Source organism: Protopterus annectens, chromosome 1.part0 (assembly GCF_019279795.1).
Source record: "Protopterus annectens isolate FY-2018-M chromosome 1.part0, PAN1.0, whole genome shotgun sequence".
Taxonomy (NCBI): domain Eukaryota; kingdom Metazoa; phylum Chordata; order Ceratodontiformes; family Protopteridae; genus Protopterus; species Protopterus annectens.
In genome coordinates this window covers 847043179-847068951 of record NC_056725.1, presented here as the reverse complement: position 1 = coordinate 847068951, position 25773 = coordinate 847043179, and the positions used below count along the sequence as shown (strand labels likewise).

Sequence of the window (25773 nt, the reverse complement as noted above, 5' to 3'; positions counted from 1 at the left end):
GCAGATTTAAAATGGAAAGAAAAGGTATACAAAATTATAACATTATGTTTATACTAACTGTTAAAAAAGTGAAAGCTTATTTTCATCAGATTTTAGACTACACAGTGATAAATATGAATATTATAATAACAGGAGACTTTACTTGTGATTTAAGCAGCAAAAAGAAAGGAAATTATATAAGAAAAAAGTTAGAAGTAATAAGATGTGTCAAGTTAAAACTTTGGGGCAAAAATTCATGGACTTACAAAACAGGTATGTACAGAACTGAAATGAATTATTTTATAGCATCAGATGGTTTAGTTATAGAAGGGGAGGTAGTTGAAAGAGGATTTTCTGATCATCTTGCAATGTGGCTAGAGATAAAAGAAAACAAGGAATATACGCAAAAAGGCAAATGAATAAAAGGGATAAATGCGAAAGCATGAAATGAAGAAGGAAAGAGACTAGTAATACATTAATGGAAAGCTCATATTACTATGAGAACATTTTTTAACAACTGGTCTGAATGGTTGACAACACTTAAGGAAAAATATAAAAAAAAAAGTTTTTTAAAGTGGCAATATGATGTGAGAAAAGCAGAAAAAAATATAAAAGAACTTATAACGATGCATTGGCAGATTTAGAATATAATGATAAATAATACTTTGAGAAAGAAGATTTATATGAAAGAATTCAAGAACAAATATGAGAATTCTTATATAAGCAAAGATTTTTTTACAAAGGAAAAGAGAAGTGTCAAGTTACTTAATCAGGTTAGTAAAGGAAGATGGTACTGTAATGAGAGAAACAAAAAAATGTAATAGGAGAAATAGAAAGCACTCAGGAAAAGATTATGAATGGTGTAGTACAATATGTACAAGAAATGTATAAAGAAAAAAGAAGGCAGTGAAAAAACATGGAAAGTAAAAAGTTAACAGAAAAAGAGAATAAATAGTTAGAAAAGGAGACTTCTTTAAATGAGCTAGATAAAGTAGTAGGACGAGTAAATAAAGATTTGACCACAGAACCAGATGGAATAGGGTATGACATGTATAAAAATTTAACAGATTAGCAAAAAAATGTTTTTAAAGATTTTGAATGCATGGTTAAATGAAGGCTTTATGTATAAAGAATTATGCTGTGGAATATTTAAATTCATATAGAATAAGGGAGATAGAAGACAATTAAAAAATGGAGACCGATAGTTTTGAATAACAAAGATTATAAGATCTTTATGAAAATAATATAATAGAGATTTGAAACTAAAATGGAAAATATTATGGAAGATAGTATGTATAGTATAAACGGGAGGGGCTGTCAAGAATTAAGGACAGAAAAATTGTAGATGATATTATGAATATAAAAGAAGTGAAATCATAACAGGACACTTTAATAAGGCATTTGACACACCTGGACATGAAATCTTATGGGTAATAATGAAAGAATATAATATAAATGACAAATTTACAAAATTATGTAGATCAGCATATAGTAATAATAATGTAAAAATACTTGTAAATGACTGGTTAAGCCAAGAGGTACATATGAAGAGTGGTGCAAGACAAGGGTGTCCAATGAGTTTTATACTCTTTGGATTAGTTATGAATGTGATAACGTGAAATAAATTACAAAATGAAGGTGGCGGGGTATATAACACCTGAAGGGTTAAGAATTCCAGTTCTGTTAACATATGCATATGACAACAGTTGGAGTTTGGCATAACGGTTATTTACCTTATAAACACAAGGTGCAGGGTTTGTCTCTCACATGGGTAACTGGCTTGGCTTAAAATGGCCCTCAGAGGCAGTTAACCTAGTACTAATCTATGAACTTATGACATTATAATAACTGCAAAAAAACAAAATTGGATAAAAGTAGGAACAATTTGCACAAATGAGTGTCTAAAGGTGATAGGGATAGCATGACAGAGAAAAATAAATGTTTAGGTGATGTAAAAATAAGGGGGTATATATTAAACAATGAATGAAACTTCTGTATTAGCTATACAATTTGGGAATAATGATAAGTAGAATTCAATGGGGAAAAACAATAGAAGAAATAAAAAAATCCTATCTTTTCTGGAGAACATATAAATTACCATTCAGAAAAAAGGCTTATTTGATCAATTCAGTACTGATGGGAAAAAACATACTTAGCAAGTGCATTTATGTTGCAAACTGTATTTGAAAAGGAATTATTAGAGATATTTTTTCATTCATTTGGGGTTCTAGATTAAGCCCAGTAAAAAGAGGAGTTTTGTATGTAAATAAAGGAGGTTTAGGGTCACTTAACCCAATGGTATGTGCGACTTCATTAAACTTGTATGAAGTGTTAAAGTGGATAAATGAAAAAGATGAGAGATCATTAGTAAAATGGTATAAATACAAGTATGATAATTTTGGGGTATGGTGAAAGAGTATATAAATGAAGAAATAAAATATTATCGAGAAAACGTATTTTTGTGGAAAATAAAAATTGATGATAAAGAAAAAGATAGAAAGGTATGGTATAAGAATGTAATAAAAAACATTACTATGTTATATGAAAATTATAAAAATAAGAATCAAATGGTGTAACCAAAACATAGAAACTCAAGATTTTTGTGGATACTGGTAACAGATAAACTGCCAGTAAAAGGAAATATACCATATAATAAGAAAAGTGATAGAATGTGTTTACATTGTCAAGAAGAAGAAACTATGGAACATGCGTTTTTGAAATGTAAAAGAGTGAAAAAAGATATGGGGGGAAACTATATAAAGAAAATGTTTTTGAAGATGTAAAAGAAGTGGATAATTAAACATGGATATGATTAAATATGGATATTATAAGAATAGAAGTACATAATATGTTAAAAGAATAGATGCAAAGTTATTTAATGTTATATGGGTTACACTGAATGAAAAAATAAAATTATGTTTAATGGTAAAAGGAATTTAGCAACAATATTAAGTAAAATCAGGTGGTGGTTGTGGATAAAGGAGTGGGGGTCTAATGGGGATAAAAAATTTGCATGATTTAAAAAAAAATTACATATATGTGTAAACAGTTGTGCATATCTATGCAGCTATACAACTATAAATATTTTTAAATACTTTGTAAATAATAGTTCTTTTTAATAGGTGTTGTGGGATCTTTTACATTCACCTGAGCTACCACCAGCACAAGTAGATGGGGCCTTGGTTTAACATTTCATCCAAAGGATGGCACACTTAGAAGTACAGCTACTCTCTTGTGCTGCACTGCCGATCTACTTGGGGTGAGAATACAAACCCACAGTCTTCTGCATCAAAGGTGAGTGTGCTACCCATTGGGCCACTGAGCAAGGCTTACACTCAGTGCAGGTATATTCCCTGCACAATGGTATACTGGACTTGAGAAGGGACAGTGAATCCTCAAAGATGCACACAATGATTTCTAGGGAGGATGCATGTGGCTGCAGCCCATTTGTCTTTTACTGGGAAGATGACAGCACACAATGTTATGGTTGACTCTATTACAGGGCAACCCTCAGTGCTCAAAACATAGCTATATTGTCCAAAGTGCTGCTGATGATAGAGACACCCACTGGGATAGCATGCCTGAATGCAGTGGTACAAATACAGTTTCCTGCACTGTATACAAATTCAGAGCTGCAAACAGATACACACGCAGTAAAGATGGCGTCTAGCCACAGTCAGGAGATGGCTATGTTCATGGAGTCCTCCTCTGCTAGCAAGCAGTAAATGCAGAAAGTGATATATACATACCTATGTTTTCACTAGTGCCAGTGCACTTTACACTTGATCAGTGGCAGCCGGTGATAAGGCAGTGCATGAAGCTATTATTACTGTGATAACAGATAAAATTAAACATATAATACATAATGCTGACAACTGGTCAAAAGTACCAACTGCTGAACAGATAAAAAAGCTGGTACAGCTGATTGCATGTAGCATGTTTTTTTCCTCAAGTGAGGATGGATGACAAACCCCTTGTCTTGTGTGAACAGGTCCACCTGTGAGGTAACTTGTGGTGATTGCTCTTGGCTAGATGCAGAAGAAGGGGCAACTAAAGCTGTCCGGGCCAAAAGGCAGTCACCAGCAAGATTTTGGGGAAGTCCTTTTCTATCTTGAGCAGGACCCTGGGTATGAGAGGAAGGGGGAGGAAGGCATAGAGAATCATCCCCTTCCAAGAAAAAGACAAGGTATCCACCTTCCATGCCAGAGGACTCAGGACTCTGGTGCCAAAAAAAAAGAGGAAGTTGCCTGTTCAGAAGGGAGGCAAAAAGATTTGCCTGAGGAATACCCCACTGATGGAGAATACCAAAAAAACACATCCCTGTGAAGCATCCCCTTCATAAGTCTGTGTCACGGACCTGCTCACAGAGTCTGCCATGATGTTTAGTTTTGAAGGAATATAAACAGCCTGAACAATCATTTGACACTGGACAACCAGCTTCCAAACCTGAAGAGTTAGTCTGCCCAGAAGTTGCCCCCCCCCCCACTTGCTGATGCACCACGTCACTGTAATGTTATCTGCAAAGATTTTGATTAGACCCTGGAAGAGAGTATGGAAGACTTGAAGAATAAGGAGGAGAGCTCTCAGCACCTTGATGCTGATATGGTCCACATTCTGACGAATGGGCCAAAGATCCTTAACTTTGAGATGGCCAATAGAAACACCCCACCCCATGTCTGAGGCATTCAAAAGAAGTTCATGAGATGGCACTGGGGGATAAAAAGGAAGTCCTGTGTTGAGAGACAGCTGATGAATCCACCACTGAAGCTCTAGTTTCAGGAATGGAAGAAAACAAACTAGAAAATCTAAAGGGTGACAGTGCTGAGCCATACTGACTTTTAGGAACCATTGTAGCTTCCTCATATGACGTCTGGTTAGAGTAAGCATAGAAATGGTGATAGCCATGTAACCCAGAGCCCTTAAAAACTCCCTGGCCATAACAAGGATTGAAAAAAGGCAATCAGAGCCAGAGCCTTGGGTGAGAAGGAGTGTGGAAGGATTTCTAGCAATTTACTGTAAAGTCTTTGCAAGAGGCAAATAGCATAGAGGAAGTGCTGAATCAACATCTCCGGGGAGAAAGCCTGAATGAGCAGGCCATCCAGGTAAGGAAAAATTGATATCTCCCTCATCCTGCAAAAAGCAGTCACAGGAGCAAGGCATTTAATGAAGACCCAGGGACAATAGAAAGGCCAAATGGCAAAGCAAAGAACTGAAAATGTAATTAAGACACAGAGAAATGCAAAAAATTCCTGAGAAGGGGATGAATAGGGATGTGAAGACAGGTATCCTTGAGATCCAGAGAGAGACCAAGAAAACCTAAGGAAGAAAAAGAGGAAACACAGTCTGAAGGGCCAGCATTCGAAAAAAGGGATCTTCACAAAGGTGTTGAGCAGAGAAAGGTCCAGAAAGGGCCTCCAGGTGCCTTATTTCCTGGGAACCAAAAACATTCTAGAATAAAACCTCTGAAGTACCTCCACAAAAAGAGCAGCTGTTCTTGAGGAGGTTGAGGACTACATAAAAAGGGAGAAAGGGATTTCCACACCTTGAAGTATCCCTGATGAATGATGGACAGAACCCAACAGTCCTGAATGATCCTTAACCAATTTGGAAGGGACAGGGAAAGACGCACAGACAACGGGACCTGACCTAGGATGGAAGAAGACAGTCAAACAGAACCTGGCTTGTCTGGAAAAGGATACTCTGAAGTAGTAGCAGTCTGAGTAGACTTAGCAGGAGGGGCCAGTCTAGAAACCTTTTTACCCTGGGGAGGAAAGTGAGACTGTCCATGTACAAAGGCAGGCTTGGAAGGATAATTATTCTGAAATTTAAGAATAGGGGAAACAAAAATATGTTTCAATTCCTGCAAGGCCTTGCCCTTTTCCTGCAGGAACTTAAAAACCTCAGCAGGTGCTGAACCAAAGAGATTTTTATTATCAAGGGGAGCATCAATCAATTTAGCTTTAATACAATCATGTAAAGACTGGAGGCGAAGCCAAGAATAATGCCTCAACACAGAACCAAAGGCAGCAGCTCTAGAAGAAGCATCAGTTGTATCATAACTACATTTAATAGAATGTTGAACCACTTGAGAAAAAGAACCCATCAAAGAGAGGGACAAAACCTTCCCCTCAGAATTAGGACAGTCAGAAATAACCTAAAAGGCATGAGAAAGAATGGCTGCAACATACCTGGTCATATAGGTCTGATAATTGCCTGAAAGGCCAGAGTGGCAGCAGTGTACACCTTTTTGCCCAGCTGTTCCATGGCCCTACTGTCCCTTAGTAGAAGGCAATAATTTGGAAAGTTTGTCAGAAGAGACAGACACAATAAAGAGGTCGTCAAAAGGACATTTGTAAAGAAATTTACAATTATCAGGCACCTCATAAAACCTATCAAGCTTTTTAGGGGCTGGAAGCTGGGAATCAGGAGCTTGAGAAGCTGCAGAAAAAGTGTCTAACAGGGCGGCGAGGACTGGAGGGACAGCAGAGGGCTTAGGGGACTCCATTTAGAGGAGTTCATATACCTCTTCTGGACATCAGAAACCTAAGTACAGTCCCATTTAAAAAATTCCATCATATGAGAGACAGTATCCTCAAAATAAAGTTCCTCAAAGGGAGAATCTGGACTAATGGAATCCTCCTTCTCAGAACCACAGTCTAGTGTAGAGAGAATATGAAAAGAGTACGCCAAGAACTCTTTCCCAGAGTCCAATTCCTCATCAAAAGAGTTCTGCTCCCTAGGCCTGTTAACAGGAGTAGAGAATCAAGGGGGGGGCAGCAAAAGAAACTCCCTGGGATGCTTCAAGGCCATGAGTGTATTAAACAACCCCTGTGTAAAATCTTGTCATTCACACTAGGGATCTTTAAAAGCAGCGGAAATAGGTTTTGTTTTCTGCTTCTTTTTCAAAGGGACATCAGCCCTAAAGACCTTAGGAGGTTTGGACCCTTGCTGCATTCAATCAATGTAGTGGGAATATCCTCCCGAATAAGAATCTGTGGAATGTCCCTTGGTCCCTTGGATATGATCAACCTAGGTTCCCTCTCAACATCTGCAACAGATGTCTGCTGAGCTTCCAAGGATGTGCGAGAAGACAGATCCATGCCAGCTCCCAAAACGGTTGTGGCAGCAGAATCTGACGGAACAACCGAGCAATCCTATGGGATTTCACCAGCCTCAGGAGAGATGTCTGGGACAGGAGGTACAGCAGCTGAATCTGACCTGCAAATATTCAAAGAATTCAATTAGACAGGCAGCCCTCAGCTAATTAGGTTCACCCACACACTGCACTTGGCTGCTTCATTTGCTAATTTCCACTGTGTTCTGCACTCTATCTATGAATTCTAGCCTATGTTTCAGGGCATCATTAGAGATGGTCTAACACCTCTATTTTCCATTGTAAAGTTTATTATAAAAAAGAACAGTTACTCTGACAATACTTACATTTTTTTCTTCTGATGAAAGAATGCCCTCAACTACCACTGTTTGATATTGTTTGTATTTCAAGCTGCCAAGGAACCTCCGAATTATTTTGAGATTGAAACTAGTGGCATCTCGACTCAGCAGTTTATTCATTTCATGGGCCATACAACCAGGATCAAAAATCAAAAGGCAAAGTGATCCATCCATCCTTTCTTCAAGCCCAATGACAGTACGACTATGGCCTAAAGAAAATAAAACAAATTCTGACACATACCCTACAATAACATTTCTCTGACCACTTATTAAAATGAAAAGAACATATGGAAGATTCTACTACATATAACCCCCCCCCACATACACAAATTTAAGCAGCTGACAAACAGATTCTAAAACAATTTCCAGTAATGACAATATATTAGTATTTAAATGAATTGGCATGCAGAATCCAAAGGCTATGTTTTTTTTAGAAAAGCACCTCTTGGGAATGAATATTAAGCACTCAAACATTGATATATATATATATATATATATATATATATATATATATATATATATATATATGTGTGTGTGTGTGTGTGTGTATATATGTATATATATATATATATATATATATATATATATATATGTACATATATGTGCGTGTGTGTGTTTACCATATCTAGTGGGTGCTCTCTCTCTCTCTCTCTCTCTATATATATATATATATATATATATATATATATGCATACACACACACACACACACACACACACACACACACACACACACACACACACACACACACAATATGAAGTTGTTGATACAGCAAGCTACTACTGTCATGCAGGAAGACCAGTTCTTGTTCAATGCAAACTAAAGAAACATATTACAGTCTGCCAAACCTGAAAAACTAACAAATGTATGACAAAACTACATACACCCTAACAAAAAAAAAAAAGAAATAGGATAATGAAAGGTCTGCCAAAACAGGCAAGAATAGGAATCTCCTAGTTCCATGGCATAAAGCATGAAGTTCAACACAAGATCAATTAGAGGCAGGGGTTTGAAGGAGCCACTGGGGTAAGAGTGGGCAGTCAACATTCAGGTCACTTGTCCTGGAGAGAGTTAGGTGATCCAGCTCACTGCAATACTATCACCTACTGTAGAGAAAGGTGTATATCACCACCACAGGGGAAGTTACAGCAAGTCTTCACATCAGCCATCAAAAATGTTAGGCCAGGGGCGGAGCCTAGATGGCCAAATGAGAGCAGTGAATTTTGAGAGCTCCATATACTACGACAATAATAAAGGAAAATTTCAATATTTTCAAGTTTAAAATGTTAGAAATATATAAATAAACTACTGAACTACATAAATATCAATTTTGGTGGAGATGTACAAAAAATTTCCTGTCAAGTAACATGGAGATATATTGAGTCACTGAATATGAACAACTCAAGGAATTGTCATCCAGATGCTGCTTTGAAAAAAGAACTGCAATTGATGACATCTACCTTACAGGAACTATCTTTGAAGATGGATGGCTTTAAAAATGACTTAGAAAACCTCAAATTAAATTCTCAAAAACAGACTGATACTCTTAAGGAACTATTACAGCAACGCCATACAAAAATAACAAATATAGAGACTTCTCTAAATGACATTGAAGGGAGACTCAAAGAGGAAATATTCCAAAAAGAATTTCTGCTTAAACAGAATACATGGCTGCTTAACAAAATAGATGACTTAGAAAACAGGGAAAGGAGAAACAACATAAGGATCTTTAGTCTGCCTGAAAACACTGAAGGAGAAGACATTATTTCATTCTTAACAACCTGGATTCCGGAATGTTTAGACTTGAAAGAGGGACTTTCATTTGGAATTGAAAGGGAACATAGAGCACTGAGGAAACTTGCTTCTAACTCAACAAATACTCCACCTAGATCCATAGTCATAAAATTTCTTTCATTTCTGGACAAGGAACTAATATTAAAATCTGCTTGGAGAAAATCACCCTTAAAATACAATCAAAGCCTGATAAGGTTTGACAATGATTACTCTTCCAGTATACTAGAACAAAGGAAAAAAGTATGGCCAATAATAAAACTGTTGAAACAAAACAACATTAAAGCACATTTGGCCCTTCCAGCCAAGATTAAAACAATTTTTCCCAATGAGATGCGAACCTTTAATGACTTAGAAGAAGCTACTATATTCATCAAAAACAACATAGTGTCTATCCCAGAAGAAATGGAACGGATGGCCCCTACTCTTAAAAGAATAAAAAAAAAAAAAAACAAATCCTTGGACTGATGCCAGAAAGAAGAAACAAAAAACTGATTCCAAGATAGCTGTCCAAAAAAAAAAATAACTCTTACAACTACATCTCTCAAAGTAACAACTGATATGGTACATCACTTGTCATCTGTCTTTATTTTTTTAAAAAAGGAGGGATTCTTAAACAACTGAAAAACACTAATGATTTATTCAGAATGTTCAAAGAGCCCAATAATTCTTCACAAACAAAGGTAGGTCAAGGTGGGTTACTATTTACATTATATATAAGCCAAACAAAGCAACATATAATACAAACATAGAAGTTTCTATTCCCCTACTTGAACTCAATGAATACTTATCTTGTTCATTTTTCATTGATTTTATTTATAATAATTGAAGTAATTAATTAACTAATTCAACAATGTGCCATTCATCAGAGTTCAGACTCAAATGTAATAAATTTATAATAGCAGTAACAGTAGTGTTTTGAAAAAATGCTGTCATGGAGACTAATGCCTTCTTCAGTTAAAGTATGATTTAGAAATGTCATGTATATCCTGGTTGAATAATAGTAGCAAGCTCTTAGTACAAATGTCATCATTATTCTGTCTAAATATAATTAATATCAATTATGGCAGGTATCACAGCTACGAGTGCTGTTTGATCAATCCTGATATGGTGTACATGGAAGCAGCTGTGTCTGACAGCTACTACAAATGTCATTATTCTGTCTAAACATAGTTAATATCAATTATGGTAGGTATTATAGCTTTGAGTGCTGTTTGATTAAGCCTGACATGGTGTATGTGGATGCAGCTGTATTTGGCAGCTCTTATATGTTGCCGTTTTTGTCTCCGGGAAGCTGTGGGTTGCGGTTTGTGATCGAGGTTTACTGATGCTTGTGTATTAGGAAGAGACATTTGGTGTTTTGGCCTGGATCCAGGGGAAGGGGGTGGATGGAACTGTGATTTGGGTTATTTTGGCAGAGAATGGTTTGTTTGTAAGTCTGCTGAGTGAGAGGAGGGAGGCTGGAGGAGTGTGTTGTTTCTTGTTGTGGCGTTTTTTTGGGAAATTTTTTTTTGTTTGCCCTCTATTCTTTGGCTTGAAGTTGCAGTGAAGTGAAGCTTTGCTTCAGGTGCATTGCGAGCCTCTGGTATGCAGTACACAGACACACTAACAGAAACAGCCGCTCCCAGATTGCTATGGTAATGGAGACAGAGTGACAATAATGCTTAATGGCTCTGAGGAGTCACCGAGATGATTCTCAGCAATGCCGTTTTTGGTTTAAAAAAAAAAAATATATATATATATATATATATATATATATATATATATATATATATATATAGGCTGTTTTAAACCACATGTACACATGTTGATGGTCTCCCAATACTTTGTTTAGCTCATTAAGTTGATTCTTGATAAAAAAAAATAAAAATTAAGTGCAATTTTATATTTAAAATATATTTCGGTCCAAACACATTAAGGACTTACATAAGAGTGGAAGTCTGAGTTATTGTGAAACACTAAGAGCACTTGGTCTTGTGCAGTACCCTTTGCAGTGGTCTGGGAGGTGAGCTTGCTCGGACGTGTTGGGCACATGGGGATAGGTGATTCTAGAGGTATTTGGGGTTGCTGGGAAGTGCTAGAGAGTCATCAGATTTCCTTCATGGAAATATCTGTGGGAATGGAAGATGTGTTGAGTGGTTCACTGGCAGACTGGCCACTGCATGGAACAGGCTGGTAAAATGGAACAGGACAAATATTGGTTTGGATATTTTAAGAACTGCCTGGAAACACACCACATGAACTAGTGAATGGTATTCTGGCAACACTGGATGGGCATTGTTGCCCGTGCTTGAAGTACTGATATGTGTGCATGTAAGGATGGAAATATACTTCTAACAAATAAGAAACTAGAAGTGTCTCATAATTTAAAGTCTGTGGACTGTATAAACATGCTTGGAAGGAGCTAATAATAAGAATAAGCATTACAGTTTGTAGTCTCTCAAATAACTAAGCAACAGCCGAAAAAAAACACACAATAGTTATGTAATGTATGATTTTAGTAAAGCTAGTCATAAAATATATAATCGTCATACAAGATGAAGCAGTCTGCTGAATTTAATTAAAGACAGGCTTTAATAACATGGGCTTGTGTAGAATAACACTACTGTCTTAACTTGTCATAAATGGCATACACTACACTGAACATCAAGGGGATGCATAACAAGTCATGTAATTGCTTTACCTTGAATTGTAGTTTTAGTACACCATCTTGACCATATATAATACTTAAGTGGTTACCAAGATAACTAATGCTTTATACATGACATCAAACTAACAAAGTTGTTCAAGGGAAACAATAGAAGCCTGAACTTGAAATGTCACAGAATGTAACAATCATATTCTGAACAAATAGTATTAAATTGACAACAGACACTCAGTTTAATAACATGGGCTTGAGTATAATAACACTACTGTTTTAACTTGTCATACATGTCATACACTATACTGAACATCAAGGGGAAGCATGATGATTTTCTCATATACGTAAATGTGCATAACAAGTCATATAATTGCTTTAACTTGAATTGTGGTTTTGTAACCCATCTTGACCATAAATAACACTTAAGCTGTTACCAAGGTAACTAATGTTTTATACATGACATCAAACTGACAAAGTTGTTCAAGGGAAACAATAGAAACCTGAACTAGGAATGTCATAGAATGTAACAATCACATTCTGAACAAATAGTATTAAATTGACAATAATCACTCAGTTTAACCTTTGCTGATTATACAAAATAAAATGTTGCCATTTAAATCTAAAAATTTTCAGTATATGCCATAAGATGGCAATTTATGAATATGGAAAGGGACTTGTAATCATTAATCACAATAAGTGAATTTGTTGTTTTTAACCTACAGTTTCACTCATTTTATAAGAAATGACAGATATGAAAATCCTTATGTGTAGGAAATGGGGGGGATGCACTGATAATTAAAATGCACTAACTTTCATCTATGTTTACATAAAAAAAACTTGATGCTTTAAGTAAGTTAGCAACAAACAAAGTGATTACTTAAATGCTGGTGAACAATGAAATATAACTTCTGATATATCCAGTAAACATTAGGTGCACATATTATTACCATCTATTTATATTAAGTAATAAGTTTTGAAAGACTTCATCAATAAGGGTAAATATGTTAAATAACTGCATGCTATAATATTTTACTGAGGTTTTATATATGATACATCTTACTTTACTATGATTGACTTGCTTGTCATCTAGCTTTCATGTAAATATTAATTAGTTATACAATAAGTACACATTTATATTGTATTAGAATTCTAATCTACAATAGTACTATATCTGTTCAAAATAATATAAATACTGCTTATTCCTATTATAAATATTCTCCATATGATAATTCAATTTATGGAGCTCATATGCTCTGGATTGTCAAGGTATGAGTGCTATTCTGATGGACTTAGGTTTATCCATCAGATTAGGAATGATTTTCATTCTATGGCTAGTGTGGATCTTTGTTGTGTTAACATTTACTAATTTAAATTTATTTCTCAAAAACATTTTTAGTATGCCTGACCAAAACATTACTTTATTGGTAAACACTCAAAGTATAAAACTGATCATTTCCTTTAAAAGCTCAAACATATACTTTATAGTTATCAGAGGAAAATGTTTAACAGTCACAACAAAACAAAAATACATAGTCTAAATAACCTAAGATAGATTTAACTTTATTATCTTTAAATACCAATGGCTTAAACAATCCTAGCAAGAGATCAAATCTACTGAAATATTTAAAACTGAACAAAGTACAAATTGTTTTCTTTTAAGAAACTCATTTCAAAACAAACGACAATTACAAATGGAATCCTAAGGAATTTGAAATTGGCGCAATCCACTTATAAGACAAAGACAAAAGGGGTAACAATTTTATGGAAAACAAATGTGATTAACCCAGAAATCATTTATAAATATGAAGATAAAGAAGGCATTATAGCATTAGTAACAGTTAAATATAATAACAGAATATAGACCCTAGCCAATCTAAACTGGTTCCCAGGCATTGGAGCAGGAACTGTTAAAAAACACTTGGATTTCATTTCCAATAATTATAAAGGCAACTTAATATTAGGAGGAGATTTTAACTGTATATTTGATATTTCTGAAACTACAAATAAAAGACTGCTGCGTAAATCTGCTGTATCAAAAGCTTTAAACAAGTGGGTAGAATCATTTCATTTTGTAGATACTTTCAAAGAAGATACATCTTTGTTGTTTTCCCATCAAGATCACAGATTTGGTACCCAAACTAGAATAGATAAAATATTTGCTGCCCATGACTTACACTTTAAAATCATTAATTTCTCAATCACTCCCTGCCCCTTTTCAGACCACAATTCATTGATACTAAAACTTCAAAATGGGTACAAACCATTAATCTTTAACTCCAGAATTCCAGCACATATAACTAAAATTAAAGAGTTCAAACCCTGGTTATTATCTGAATTACAGTTCTTCTTAGATATTAATTGCACCACAGAGATAAATAAAATAATGATATTGGACTCATTAAAAGCTTACATATATGGTAAAACCCTAACTTGGTATTAAAAAAAAAAAAATCAGAGAATAGGATTCTGAATTATTAAATCTACAATCCAAACTTTTGTCAGTAAAAGCCGAAAAAAATCTAAATCATTTGGAGATGAAAAAGAAAGTAGAAGTATTAAACAATGAATACAACGAAATTCTAACATATAAAACTAGTTTAGCTTTAGAAAAGCTAAAAATTAATACCTTGGCCACTTCTTGCAAATATCTACATAATTTATCCACAAGAATTAAAATACAATCAAAAGCTAATAAACATTAAAAGAATCTTCCATGAAAAGAAAGGGAAAAATGTCAAAGCTATAGGTGACATTCTTGATGCCTCTAGGAATCAGTATATGGAACACTTCCAAAAAGAAAATATACATATCGATCAATTAAATCTAGATGAAAAATGCTCTAATATAAAAAAATACCAGAAAAGTTAAAACTAGATCTGCAAGCACCCATATCCTACAAAGAAATTACAGATACAATAAAAGACGGTAAAAATAATAAAGCTCCAGGTATAGATGGCATAATTATGGAAATATATAAACTTTTTCCTTCAAAGATACTAGCCCTCTTCCATAAATGTCTATTAGAAATTCAGTCACAAGCTTTAATACCACCCTCTTGGAGATTATCACACCAATCCTAAAGGAAAACAAATCCCAAAACCTCTGTATCTCATATAGACCTATATAATTATTAAATAATGACTAAGATATTTATGACAATATTAACTAACAAAATTAAAATACCACTATCCAAAACAATAAATAATGATCAATCTGGATTTATATATCATAGACACATGCATGACAATATTAAAAGGATAACTTCTCTTGTAGATTCTGTTAATAAAGAAAATAAAGAAACACTTATAACTGGCTTAAATATAGAGAAAGCCTTTGATTCCCTAAATTGGGACTATATATTCAAAATTCTGGTGTTATTTGAATTTCCTCCTTCCTTTGTTCATCTACTAAAGAATATATATACAAATAATTTAGCATAAGTTAAACTAGGTCCTTTCACCTCTGAATCTATACATATAACAAAGGGTACTAAACAAAGATGTCCCAAGTCAGTGATTCTATTTGCTTTGGCTATTGAAATATTGACAGATTCAATACATAACAATACAAAAATCAAAGGAGTAGATGTTTATGAACAATACAATTCTAAAGTAATGCTCTTTGCTGATGACACATTATTAACATTATCCAATACAAAAGAGACATTAGAAGAATTAGCTATTTTAATTGACACATTTTACAGAACTTCAGGACTTCATTTCAATAAATCAAAATCTAATTTTTTTTATTTTTAAATAAAAAAAAGAATTGCAGGCGAAGGGGAATCACATTATACGGAAACAAGAATCTACCTTAAAATATCTAGGAATTGAGTTATGCAAGAATAATAATAAATTAGTCTCAAAAAGCTACAATAATATCAATACAATTAAAATCTCTTTGGAAAAGTGGAACAAAATAATATTAACATTTGAAGATAAACTACAATTAATAAAAATGGTTTTACTACCCAAGATTCTATATATAGCTTTGGAAATACAACTGTTACCAGAAAGGAATATACTCAAAGAAATAAACTCACACCTAATAAAATTGTTATGTTTCCCAAAAGAAACAGAATAGCTTTAAAACATCATATCAGACCATGGAACAGGGAGGATTACACTTTCCTGATATAGAAACATACATAAAAGCATCAATATCTAAAATAATCTCAGACTGGATTAAGTCCAAATTATTTTGCAAATTGGAAAGAATTACTAACTGTAATATCAATAAATGAATTTGATTTACAAAAAAATTTCAAACAACAGATAAAAACAATTTGCCATGGCACACGTTATGTATTAGTACATAATATAACATAACTAAGCCCACTAAAACTTGTACAATTAATTACATTGACTCATTTAGAAAAATTATTAATGCAAATATAGATTTAAAAATATGATTTGATCTTTTAACACCATTCATAGTTAGAAAGAACTATCCACATAATTAATTCCTGGGAACAGAAAGGATTTGTTTGTCGGTTTCAATGCATCAAAGAACTAAAAGTTCTGAATATGCAAACAATAGAAACAACATACAAAATTCCAAAACAAGATTGGCTAACTATGCAAAGCATTCTAACGTATTCACAAGATTTATGCAGAATAATTAGTAATTCTTCATTTAAAGAAATACCTAAACTTACACAACACCTATATGAAATCATATATAATGATTATGACATGGGAAATAGTATTTTGAAATTTTACAAGATATTGATAAATTATAAAACAACACCCAAATCCTCATATTGGAATTATATAACAAAATGACACTCAATACAGCTAACTGAAGAAATTAAATCAAATATTTTATTATCAATAAAACATACATCCTTTATACAATACTGGAAAGTTTTTAATTGGAAATGCTTGCACAGAGCATTCTTAACTCCTGAAAGAATTACTATAATTAATTCTCCCACAAAGGGAATATGTTGGTGGTGTGAGCAAATACAGAATGCAGATTGGAATCACACTTTTTTCGACTGTGTTAAAATTAAGTCATTTTGGAATGGTATTAAAAACTTTTTACAAGCTTTACTTAAGGAATCGTTTAACTTATCTAAAGCTCTAGTATTATTAAATGTGTACGAAGGTCCTCATTTGAATGAGTCAAATATGTATTTAGTATGGACAATACTTGCAATCTCAAGGAAGTGTATAACAAGAAGATGGAATACAAACGCAATACTGACTTTGGAAGACTTCTACAGCCTACTGAAGACCACAGCATTGTTGGAAATTAAAATTAAAGAATTAAGGCTTAATCCTAAGCCATTTATTAACAATTCATGGATAAAACTCTTATCATTGATTGACACTTTACAATAACTGAACAGATATACTCTGATAACTGGATTATTATACATATAAAGTAACTGTATATATTGAGCTCTATTAAAGTGTCAGGGTGATGTAAACAGTGTACATAGTTATTTATGATGTTATATACAAATACTATGGAATTTATTCAACTGTATTTGAAAAAGAAAAATTTTTTAGAGAAAAATGTTAGGCCAGAAAACAGTAATACCCATCATGTCTGCCTGTACAATGCCCATACCATTGACAACGCTCATCCTGGTGATGGGGAATGAATGGGCTACCAACACTGGTTATACAGTCAGAAGGCATGGACCTATACTTTATAATTGTAAGCTGTGCTGTACAGAGATTTTAAAAATCTTGTTGTGCTAACTGGATTTTCTTTGTACCCTGCTCTTGTTTAACCTGGGCATGGCCTTGCTACACTAAGCGCAACAGTGTACACTAAAAGTTATGGACTTACCATAACTTTGCATTTCTGTTGCCCATCCTCTCTGATGGGTTACAGATGAGACCCTTGGATGCAATTCAGCCACATTTCCAAGACTTGGATCCAAGTCTCGAGCTCCTCCCTCTACCCATGATGGTCTACATGATCCCTAACTCCTCAGAGTGAGTTTGTTGCCTTACTGTCCACTGGATTATTGAGATGAGACAAGACAGACAGAGGAAAGACTGAGGCTCAAACCTGAAAAATGTGTGTTCCAAAATCATCCTAAGATCCTTCTAGGAGTGACAACGCCAGGGGATGGCTGCAAGGGAAGGTGAGGAAGAATGAAAATGGACAACACAGATGCCAAGTTAGCAAAGTAAATAACTTTTAAATCTGATGTTATCCTTTTCATTCTTCCTCACTGATGGGTCAGAGTCCCCAGCTATGTCATTCTTGGGAGGCCCTCAAGGAAGGATATGCCAGAGCACTGTCATGCCAAAGGAAACCCTACTTTTGGAGACAATATCCAATTTGGAATGTGTAACAAAGGTATGATTATTTGACCAAATGGCTGCAGCGCAGATATCATCAATTGACATCCTAAAGGAAAAAGCAAATGAAGTACCCATAGATCTGGTGACATGGGCAATTCCAAACCTTTTTGAGAATGAATCGATGAAATACAATCAGTAATCCATTTGGCCAAAGTAATTTTGGAAACTGCTTGACCTAGGTGGTTAGGGGAGAAGGATACAAACAGCTGGTCAGCCTTCCTGTATGGTTTTGTTCTGTGAAGATAAAACCACAGCTGTCTATGAACATCAAGAAGGTAAATATTTTCTCCCTTATTGATAAAATTTGGAAAGAAGACTGGTGACTGAATGGCCTGATTAATAATAGTTTCTGTGGGCACTTTAGCCATAAAGGAAGGATTATTTTGAAGAGATACTACATCACTATGGAAAATAATGTAAGGAGGGCCTAGCTGATAAGGTCTGGAATTCAGAAATTATTTTTGCTGAAGTATTAACCACCAAAAAGATTGTCTTGGAGGAAAGACATTTCATACCACAACCGTTTGTCAGTTCAAAGGCTTTCTTACTCAACCCCTGAAGGACCACCATAAGGTCCCAAGGAGGAGAAGGGTCTTTTATGAGAGGTCTGGTGAGGAAGATTCCCTTCATAAAGGCTTTACATAACTTGGAATTTGATAGAGAAATGAATTTGTGTCCAGAGTGACAGTTGGATATTGCTGCTAGCTGAAATTCAATAGTACAAAAGCTAGCCCCTTCTTTAAAAAAAGTACTGAGGAACAAGAGGATGGCTGAAGTAGGAGCTGAGAAGGGATCAATGTTCACCTCTGAAGCCCATATAGAGAATCTTTTCTATTTGCTGTAGACCTTTTTAGTAGAAGCCTTATGGGAGGCCAAGATGATGTCAAGAACTGGGAGACCGAGCCTGGAGCATCGTACTATCACTGGAAGTGGAAAAAATGTGCTGTCAACTTGAGGGCATGGAGAATGGGATGACGAAATTCTGACAGGTGAGACAGGTGGTCTTGATTTGGTTTTACCATCCATGGAGGATGTCTGAGGTGAGACCAAAGGAAGGGGAACCATACTTGTTGAGGCCAGTAGGGGACAATGAGGATGGCTGAGCTCTTCAGCCAGTTTGCTTTCTGTAGAAACTTTGGGATAAATGGAAGAGGGGGTAAGTATAGAGGAGACCTGGGGGCTAATTTTGAATCATAACATCCCTCAGTGATTCCTCCATCAGGGAGATCAGAGTGAAGTACTTGCTGCACTTGTTGTTAAGGGGAGAGGCAAATAAATCACACCAAGGCTGGTCCCAGTGGCTGAAAATCATGTTTGCTACTGACTGACTGATGGACCACTCTTGAAGAATCAGAATGGACCTGCTGAGTCTGACTGGCAGCGAGCTGGTTTTTTTCCAGTATATGGGTTGTAATTAGAAAGCAATCTGAAGAGCTCCCCCATTCCCAGACCTTCATGGCCTCTCTGCACAATGGGTATAAACAGATCGCTCCTTGTTTGTTGATGTACCAGACTACTGACATGTTGTCCATATGGATAGCAATAGTTTCCAGAAGGAGAATGTCTTGAAAGGCTTGCAACATTAGAAAGCATGCTCTCATCTCAAGAACACTGATATGCAGCTTGGTCTCCCAGGGGGACCACATGCCTTGGAGCATCTTTCCCTTGTAATGCCCCCCCACCCCAAATGGGAAACGTCCAAGATTAATGTGGGTATTGGGGGTGGGAAGAGAATGGTCTGCCAAAAAACAGGTCATCTGACTGTAGCCACCATATAATATGATGTTTGCAAATTAGAGTGAGTCTGACAGGCCAGAAAGAGGCTGGTAAAGAATAGACCACTGAACTGCCAAGGTCTACTGAAGGATTAGCATGATGAATCTTGCTACAGGGACTAGAATAATGGCAGCCAACAGTGACCCAAGAGCTTGTAACACTAGTTTTGCTGGAGAAGAGGGACAAGACAGTAGGTCTCACACCTGATTTCTCAGAGATGTAATATGATGAACAGGTAATGAAGCTACTTGCTTCATAGTATCCAGTTGAGTTCCTATAAATTCTAGATTCTGTACAGGTGTCAGGCTCGATTTGGCAAAATTAACTGTGATACCTATGGAGTTGGAGATCTGAAGCAAGTGATCCCTGGCTTGTAAAAGTTGATGCCTGACTGGGGCAGTGAGAAGCCAATCGTCTAAATAGGAAAACACCTGGAATCCTTTGAACCCCAGGTGAGCTGCAACAACTGCCATGCATTTGGTGAACACCTGGGGGCTGTGGTGAGCCCAAAGGGCAGTGGTCTGAATTGACAGTGACCGACTCCCAGCTGAAAGCACAGATGTCTTCTGAAGTGCCTGTCAATTATGATGTTCTAGTATGCATCCTGGAGATCTATAGTGCACATCCAATCCTCCTTGCACAGAGGCAGGATGAACTGAACTGCACTTATTCAGAACTTTGGCTTCTTTACATACTGATTCAGATTGCTTAGATCCAGAACTGGTCTTAAGCCCCCTGTTTTCTTTGGCACCAGAACAAAGTGGGAGCAAGTTCCAAATCCTATTTGTTTGTTTGGGACCTCCTGGATGATTCTTTTTTGTAGAAGCTTTTGAAGCTTTTGAGTTGCATACTTCCTCTGACTGGGTGGAATGTCATGGAGTTTCCTCCTGGCCCCCAGAGAAGGAAGGGAAAAGGGAATGTGATAACCTCTAAATATTATACTTAGCACTAAAACATTGTTTGTAAGATGTGTCCAGGCGTCTAGCTCAGGAAAAGATGAACCCTGACTGCTTCCAGAGATGAACAGTTGGGTAGTGCTTCATGAGAATGAGTCTCTGAAGCCCTGATTTTGCGGACCCTCTCTACCTCTGGGGTGATGTCTACCACTGAAAACTCCTCCTCTGCCTCTCAAAGAAGTATCCCTGTGTGGGTCTTGAAAAGGCCCATGAGATTTCTGGAACCACATTTTCTTCCCACCTCGCTGGTTTTTAGAAAAGTCCACTGAGGGGTAGAAAACCTGATTCCCATGGCACACAGGATCTTTCCTTCCTGCTCGCTGCAGTTAAGCATTTCTTTCACTGATGGCCCAAACAAAGAGCCATCGAAGGGGGCATTGACAAAAAACATCTTGAAGGATTTTGCAGAGTCGAATAGCCTCATCCCTGCATGTCTCCTAATGACTATGCTTGAACCAACTGCTCATGAGGTATCCTTGACTGCATGGGAGATCAACCTCATCGATGAAGTAGCAATAGATGAAAGAGAGGCGAGTTGGGGAGAGACCTTCTTGAGGTCCTCCACAGACATGGTTTCAGTGAGAGAGTTTGAGAGCTCCTTGATCAAATCTGTTTGCAAGCGGAAAAGTGTGCAAAGTAATTTAATGACCTCAGTGTGAATGTGACTTGAGTCATAGATGTGCTTTCCAAATCTGTCCACTGACTCCCTGTTCTGTGGATCGACAGAGAAGCTCTGCTCAACTAGCTCCCTTCTTTGTGTCTGCTGCCACAACTATGGCATCAACAGGGACACCCTTACTCCAATGGGTTCTGTCAGGGGTTCTAGAAATTTATTCGGGCATTTGAGGATGGGTTTGACAGTGTCTAGTTCCTTCCAAGCCTGACAAGAAACTAGGTTAATTAGTTCATCTGCCGAGGGGGGGGTCACCCAAGGCATATACTGTCCTGCCCTGAAAGCCTGCAGAAATACTGACTCTTCAGAAGAAGGAGGTTGGGAAGACCAGCCACCCTTCTGATAGGATTTCCATGATGTCAACAGAAGATGTCATCAGGTTATGATCAAGGTGATCCTTCTCCCTCATTAAAATAAGTGTCTTCAGTGAGGGACTCCCTGGGGTACTCTAGGTGCATCCTCTTGCAAGTCTTCTTCCGTGGAACCTCCTCTGTGGAATGTTCAGGGGAAGTGTTGGAAGAATGGGGAAATTCTTCAGTGGGAAAGAGTATGGAGGTTTCCCGGGGTAGGCTGACCTAAAGGAGCAGGAATGATGGGCTCAGCACTCTGACCGATGAGGGACAAGAGGAAGGATCAGATGTATGAGAGGATGGATCTACATGCAAAGAGAAGGTCCTTTCTCCTTTCTACCACCGAGAAGGCTGATGAACTCAGGGAAACTCCTCCCATTCTCCTTGGAGCTGAAGCAGCTGAGCAGGAAAGGACAGGGCCAGCTCTGGATCTGTGCCCTCCAGAAAGAACTGGACCAGAGTTGAGTGCTGAGGCACCAAGAGGAAGGGACTGACCCAACAGAATCAGAGCTGAACTCAACACCCTGGACCCGATGCTGACTTCTCAGATTCAAGACTTGCTCTGATATGATGAAATCGGAGTAAGGCTGGTTAGGGAAATCGGAGATGAAGAAGAGGCTTCCTTGGATCCAATGTGGACTTTCTCAGGTATCCTGGATCCTCAGACTCCAAAACCATGGGCTGGATCAAAGACGATTGATTAGACCGGGCAGGTGCACTCATGGATCCAAGAGGGAATGGAGTTGGCAAGACCCCCATCTGGATATGAGCCCTGAGAAACTTCTGCATCATCCTGTCCATATTGGCCCCTGTCAAATTCCTAGAAGATTTGGACAAAGCAGGCCTGGGATGTTTTGCTGGTGTGTGGAACAATTTAAGTGGAAGAGCCAGAGAAACTGATTTTAAGGCAAATTCAGGAGTTCGGTTCCTAGCCATCGGATCCGAGGGTTTGGGATCCAATACTGAAGTTGATGGCAAAGGAGATATTGTTATAGTGATTAACCCCATCAGATCAGATGAGATCTGTGGATCACAGCTAGGTGTAACCTTCTTCAGATCCGAAGGTCTCTCACTCTTCTCAGGAAGCTCAGACAGAGCCGTCAGATGCACCAAGAGAGCTTGTTTTTTTATTCTTTGGAGCCTTGGGATTTGGAAGGGGTTTGAGCCTCAGAAGAGGAAGGAAAAGAAGTAGGAAGCAGTCCTTTAAGGATTAACTTGTTGTACTGATCTGAGAGGGCTTGAGGGTTGAAGGAGCTGCACACTTCGCACTGGGTCTTCAGATGTTCTGGCTCCAGTCAACGCACTTCTTATGGGCATCCAAATTAGGGATTTTATGCCACAAGAATTGCACTCTTAAAACTAGAGGGCTACTCAGAGATCTTGGATAGTTTTAACTGCAAGACACACAGCAAAGGCAAAAACAACAGCTTACAGTTATTACAGTTATCCATTAATTACAAGATAACAATCAACAGGGAACCCCAAAAAGGAAGTTTTTTTTCCAACTATAAAGCAGGTATAAAGAGTGCCAACAGGCATGAGAGAAACAGAGACAGAAGGAAATAACCCTAATGCTAGTGAGAGGAAAATATATAATCAAGAGGGAGGATAGAGTTATACTAGTTATCAAATTATAGGAGCTATAAAAGTTATAACAATTACAAAGCAGTAAACAACCCAAAAAAGACATTCTTATAGCACCACGACTCGAATCACGTCCTGTTGCAATGGTGGCAAATGAGATCTGAGGAGGTGGGAATAATGTACAGCATAATGGGTAGAGGGAGGAGCTCAAGGCACAGATCTAAGTCTTGGAAATGCAGCCGAATCGGATATGAGGGTCGGATCTGTAACCTATCAATGAGGAAAAATGAAAAGGAAATCAGATTAGTACTTTACTTACAGAACCACAATGGATAATTTCATAGTATCATCTTGGAATTATTGGGAGTGATTACAGTTTTCTGTATTTCTCACTGTTTTTCTGAGATTAATCAAGTTAAAACTGAAGCATGTAATCTGGTTCATTCGCTAAACTGCTTACCACGTCAGGGCTCCTTCTACATAATCTCTGCTGTAGTTAACCAGCTAGGTAGTCATTAATATTTACTGGTATAATGGTCTCTACTGACAATGGGATCGCAGACGGCTCTGTTCTCTTCTGTTACCAGGCTGCTTGCTTTAGGAACTCTGAGGCACTGTAGCAACTGTTTCATAATTACTGGCATTCACTTGATGTTGTCATTTACTAATACTACTTGTGAGAGGTGCTTGTTAAATTTCAAGTCTAACCTTTCCAACAACACACATGCCAGTAAGCAGCTTCATACTGCATTTCAACCACCTAACAAAAGAATGTAAAGAAATCATAATCTAAGCTGCCAAGACCTCATTTGAATAAACCTCAGCCACATAACATGCCTCAGTCAAACACATCTTCACTTGCACCTTCATCACAGCCAATGTGAGTAACTGGCTCCACATTGACTCCATAAGGAGTCCTAACACTGTAGTCACACACGGTGATGAATTAGGAATAGATGATTACATACTTAGGAAAGTACAGCTGTGTAAGTAAACTTCCCATAATAATAGATGTTCAAATGATCACCGCTGCAGTAGTGTAAGCTAATGGGTTTTAGCCTGCTAAGGATATAACAGCTGGGCAGCTTCCAAAGCTTCAGGGCACCTTCAAGGGGCCCAGACTGTCAGGCAGCTTGAGCCAAGTTGACTAAAAGAGAAGCTTGGGTGCCAAGCCTTTCAGAGCTTTCCTGTCAGAGTGAGGGTGGCTGATCCCTGAAAGAGCAATGCTAGGAAGAACAAAAAATAAATAACTACACCCTGGCATAAAAAACATACCCAAAAGCAAGGGGGATGAATGGAGAGAGTGGCTAATACATCTACTACTATGATAAGTTTATTTACACAATTGTACTATGTTCATCATATTGATCACTGCTGCAGTACCTGTAATTATATGGGTAGTTTACTCTAGCTTACTATATTTGAGAAATGGAAGGAGAAAAGTCCAGGACAACAGACCTAAGAAAGCTTGATATGGACCTAGAGAAGGAATCAAACATATAGTGCTTTGTAAAAGTATTTACAGAAGACCAAGTTGCTCATTATAGAATACTTCTAGAATCAAACCCTTTCTAAAAAGCCACAGATGAAGCCAAGCACAAGGTAGAGTGGGCCTTAACCTTGCCTGGAATAATTTTGTTGGGGTGAGTATAACAAAAGGTACCAGTCTTTTGTTTTGACACAAGTTGTCCCTTCTTACCTTCACAAGAAATGAACAATTGATCTGAGGATCTCAAAGACTAAGTTCTGTCAAGAGAGTACCCGAGCTGTCTGTGGGCATCCAAGGTATGGAGCAATCTTTCTCCCTCATTTTTGGTTTCAAGAAAGAAAACGAGGAGATGGACAGTTCAGCTTAAAGTAAAATCAGACATCACTTTAGGCATAAAAGATGGATTAGTTCTCAAATAAACCCTGTCCCTGCGGAAAATGAGGTAGAGTTGACTCATCATAAGAGTTTGCAATTCAGACGCTCTTCTTGCAGAGGTCAGACAAATCAGTAAAACTGTTTTCCATGTTTAGAACCTCAGGACAGCCAGGTTAACTGGTTCAAAGGGAGCAAGTGTAAGCTTCTCTAACACAAAATTAAGATTCCAAGGAGGGGGCACAGGCTTTCTTGGAGGCCTCTCAAGCAAAACCCCTTTCAAAACCATTTTGACATGAGACTTCACTGAAATAGGAGAATCCATGGGTAGACATGCTAAAATGGCCAATAAATGAACCTTGACAAAAGAGTAAGAAAGGCCAT

The 25773-nt window shown here is 37.1% G+C and overlaps 1 protein-coding gene across 1 annotated transcript in view; it reads right to left on the bottom strand.

Moving 5' to 3' along the window:
- Positions 1-25773, bottom strand: part of ZUP1 (zinc finger containing ubiquitin peptidase 1) — a gene marked incomplete in the record, with an annotated part of 497787 nt that overhangs the window by 36043 nt on the left and 435971 nt on the right. Inside the window, 1 exon segment of the mRNA XM_044063659.1 lies at positions 7420-7640. Within this exon segment, the coding sequence (XP_043919594.1) occupies positions 7420-7640 (221 nt within the window).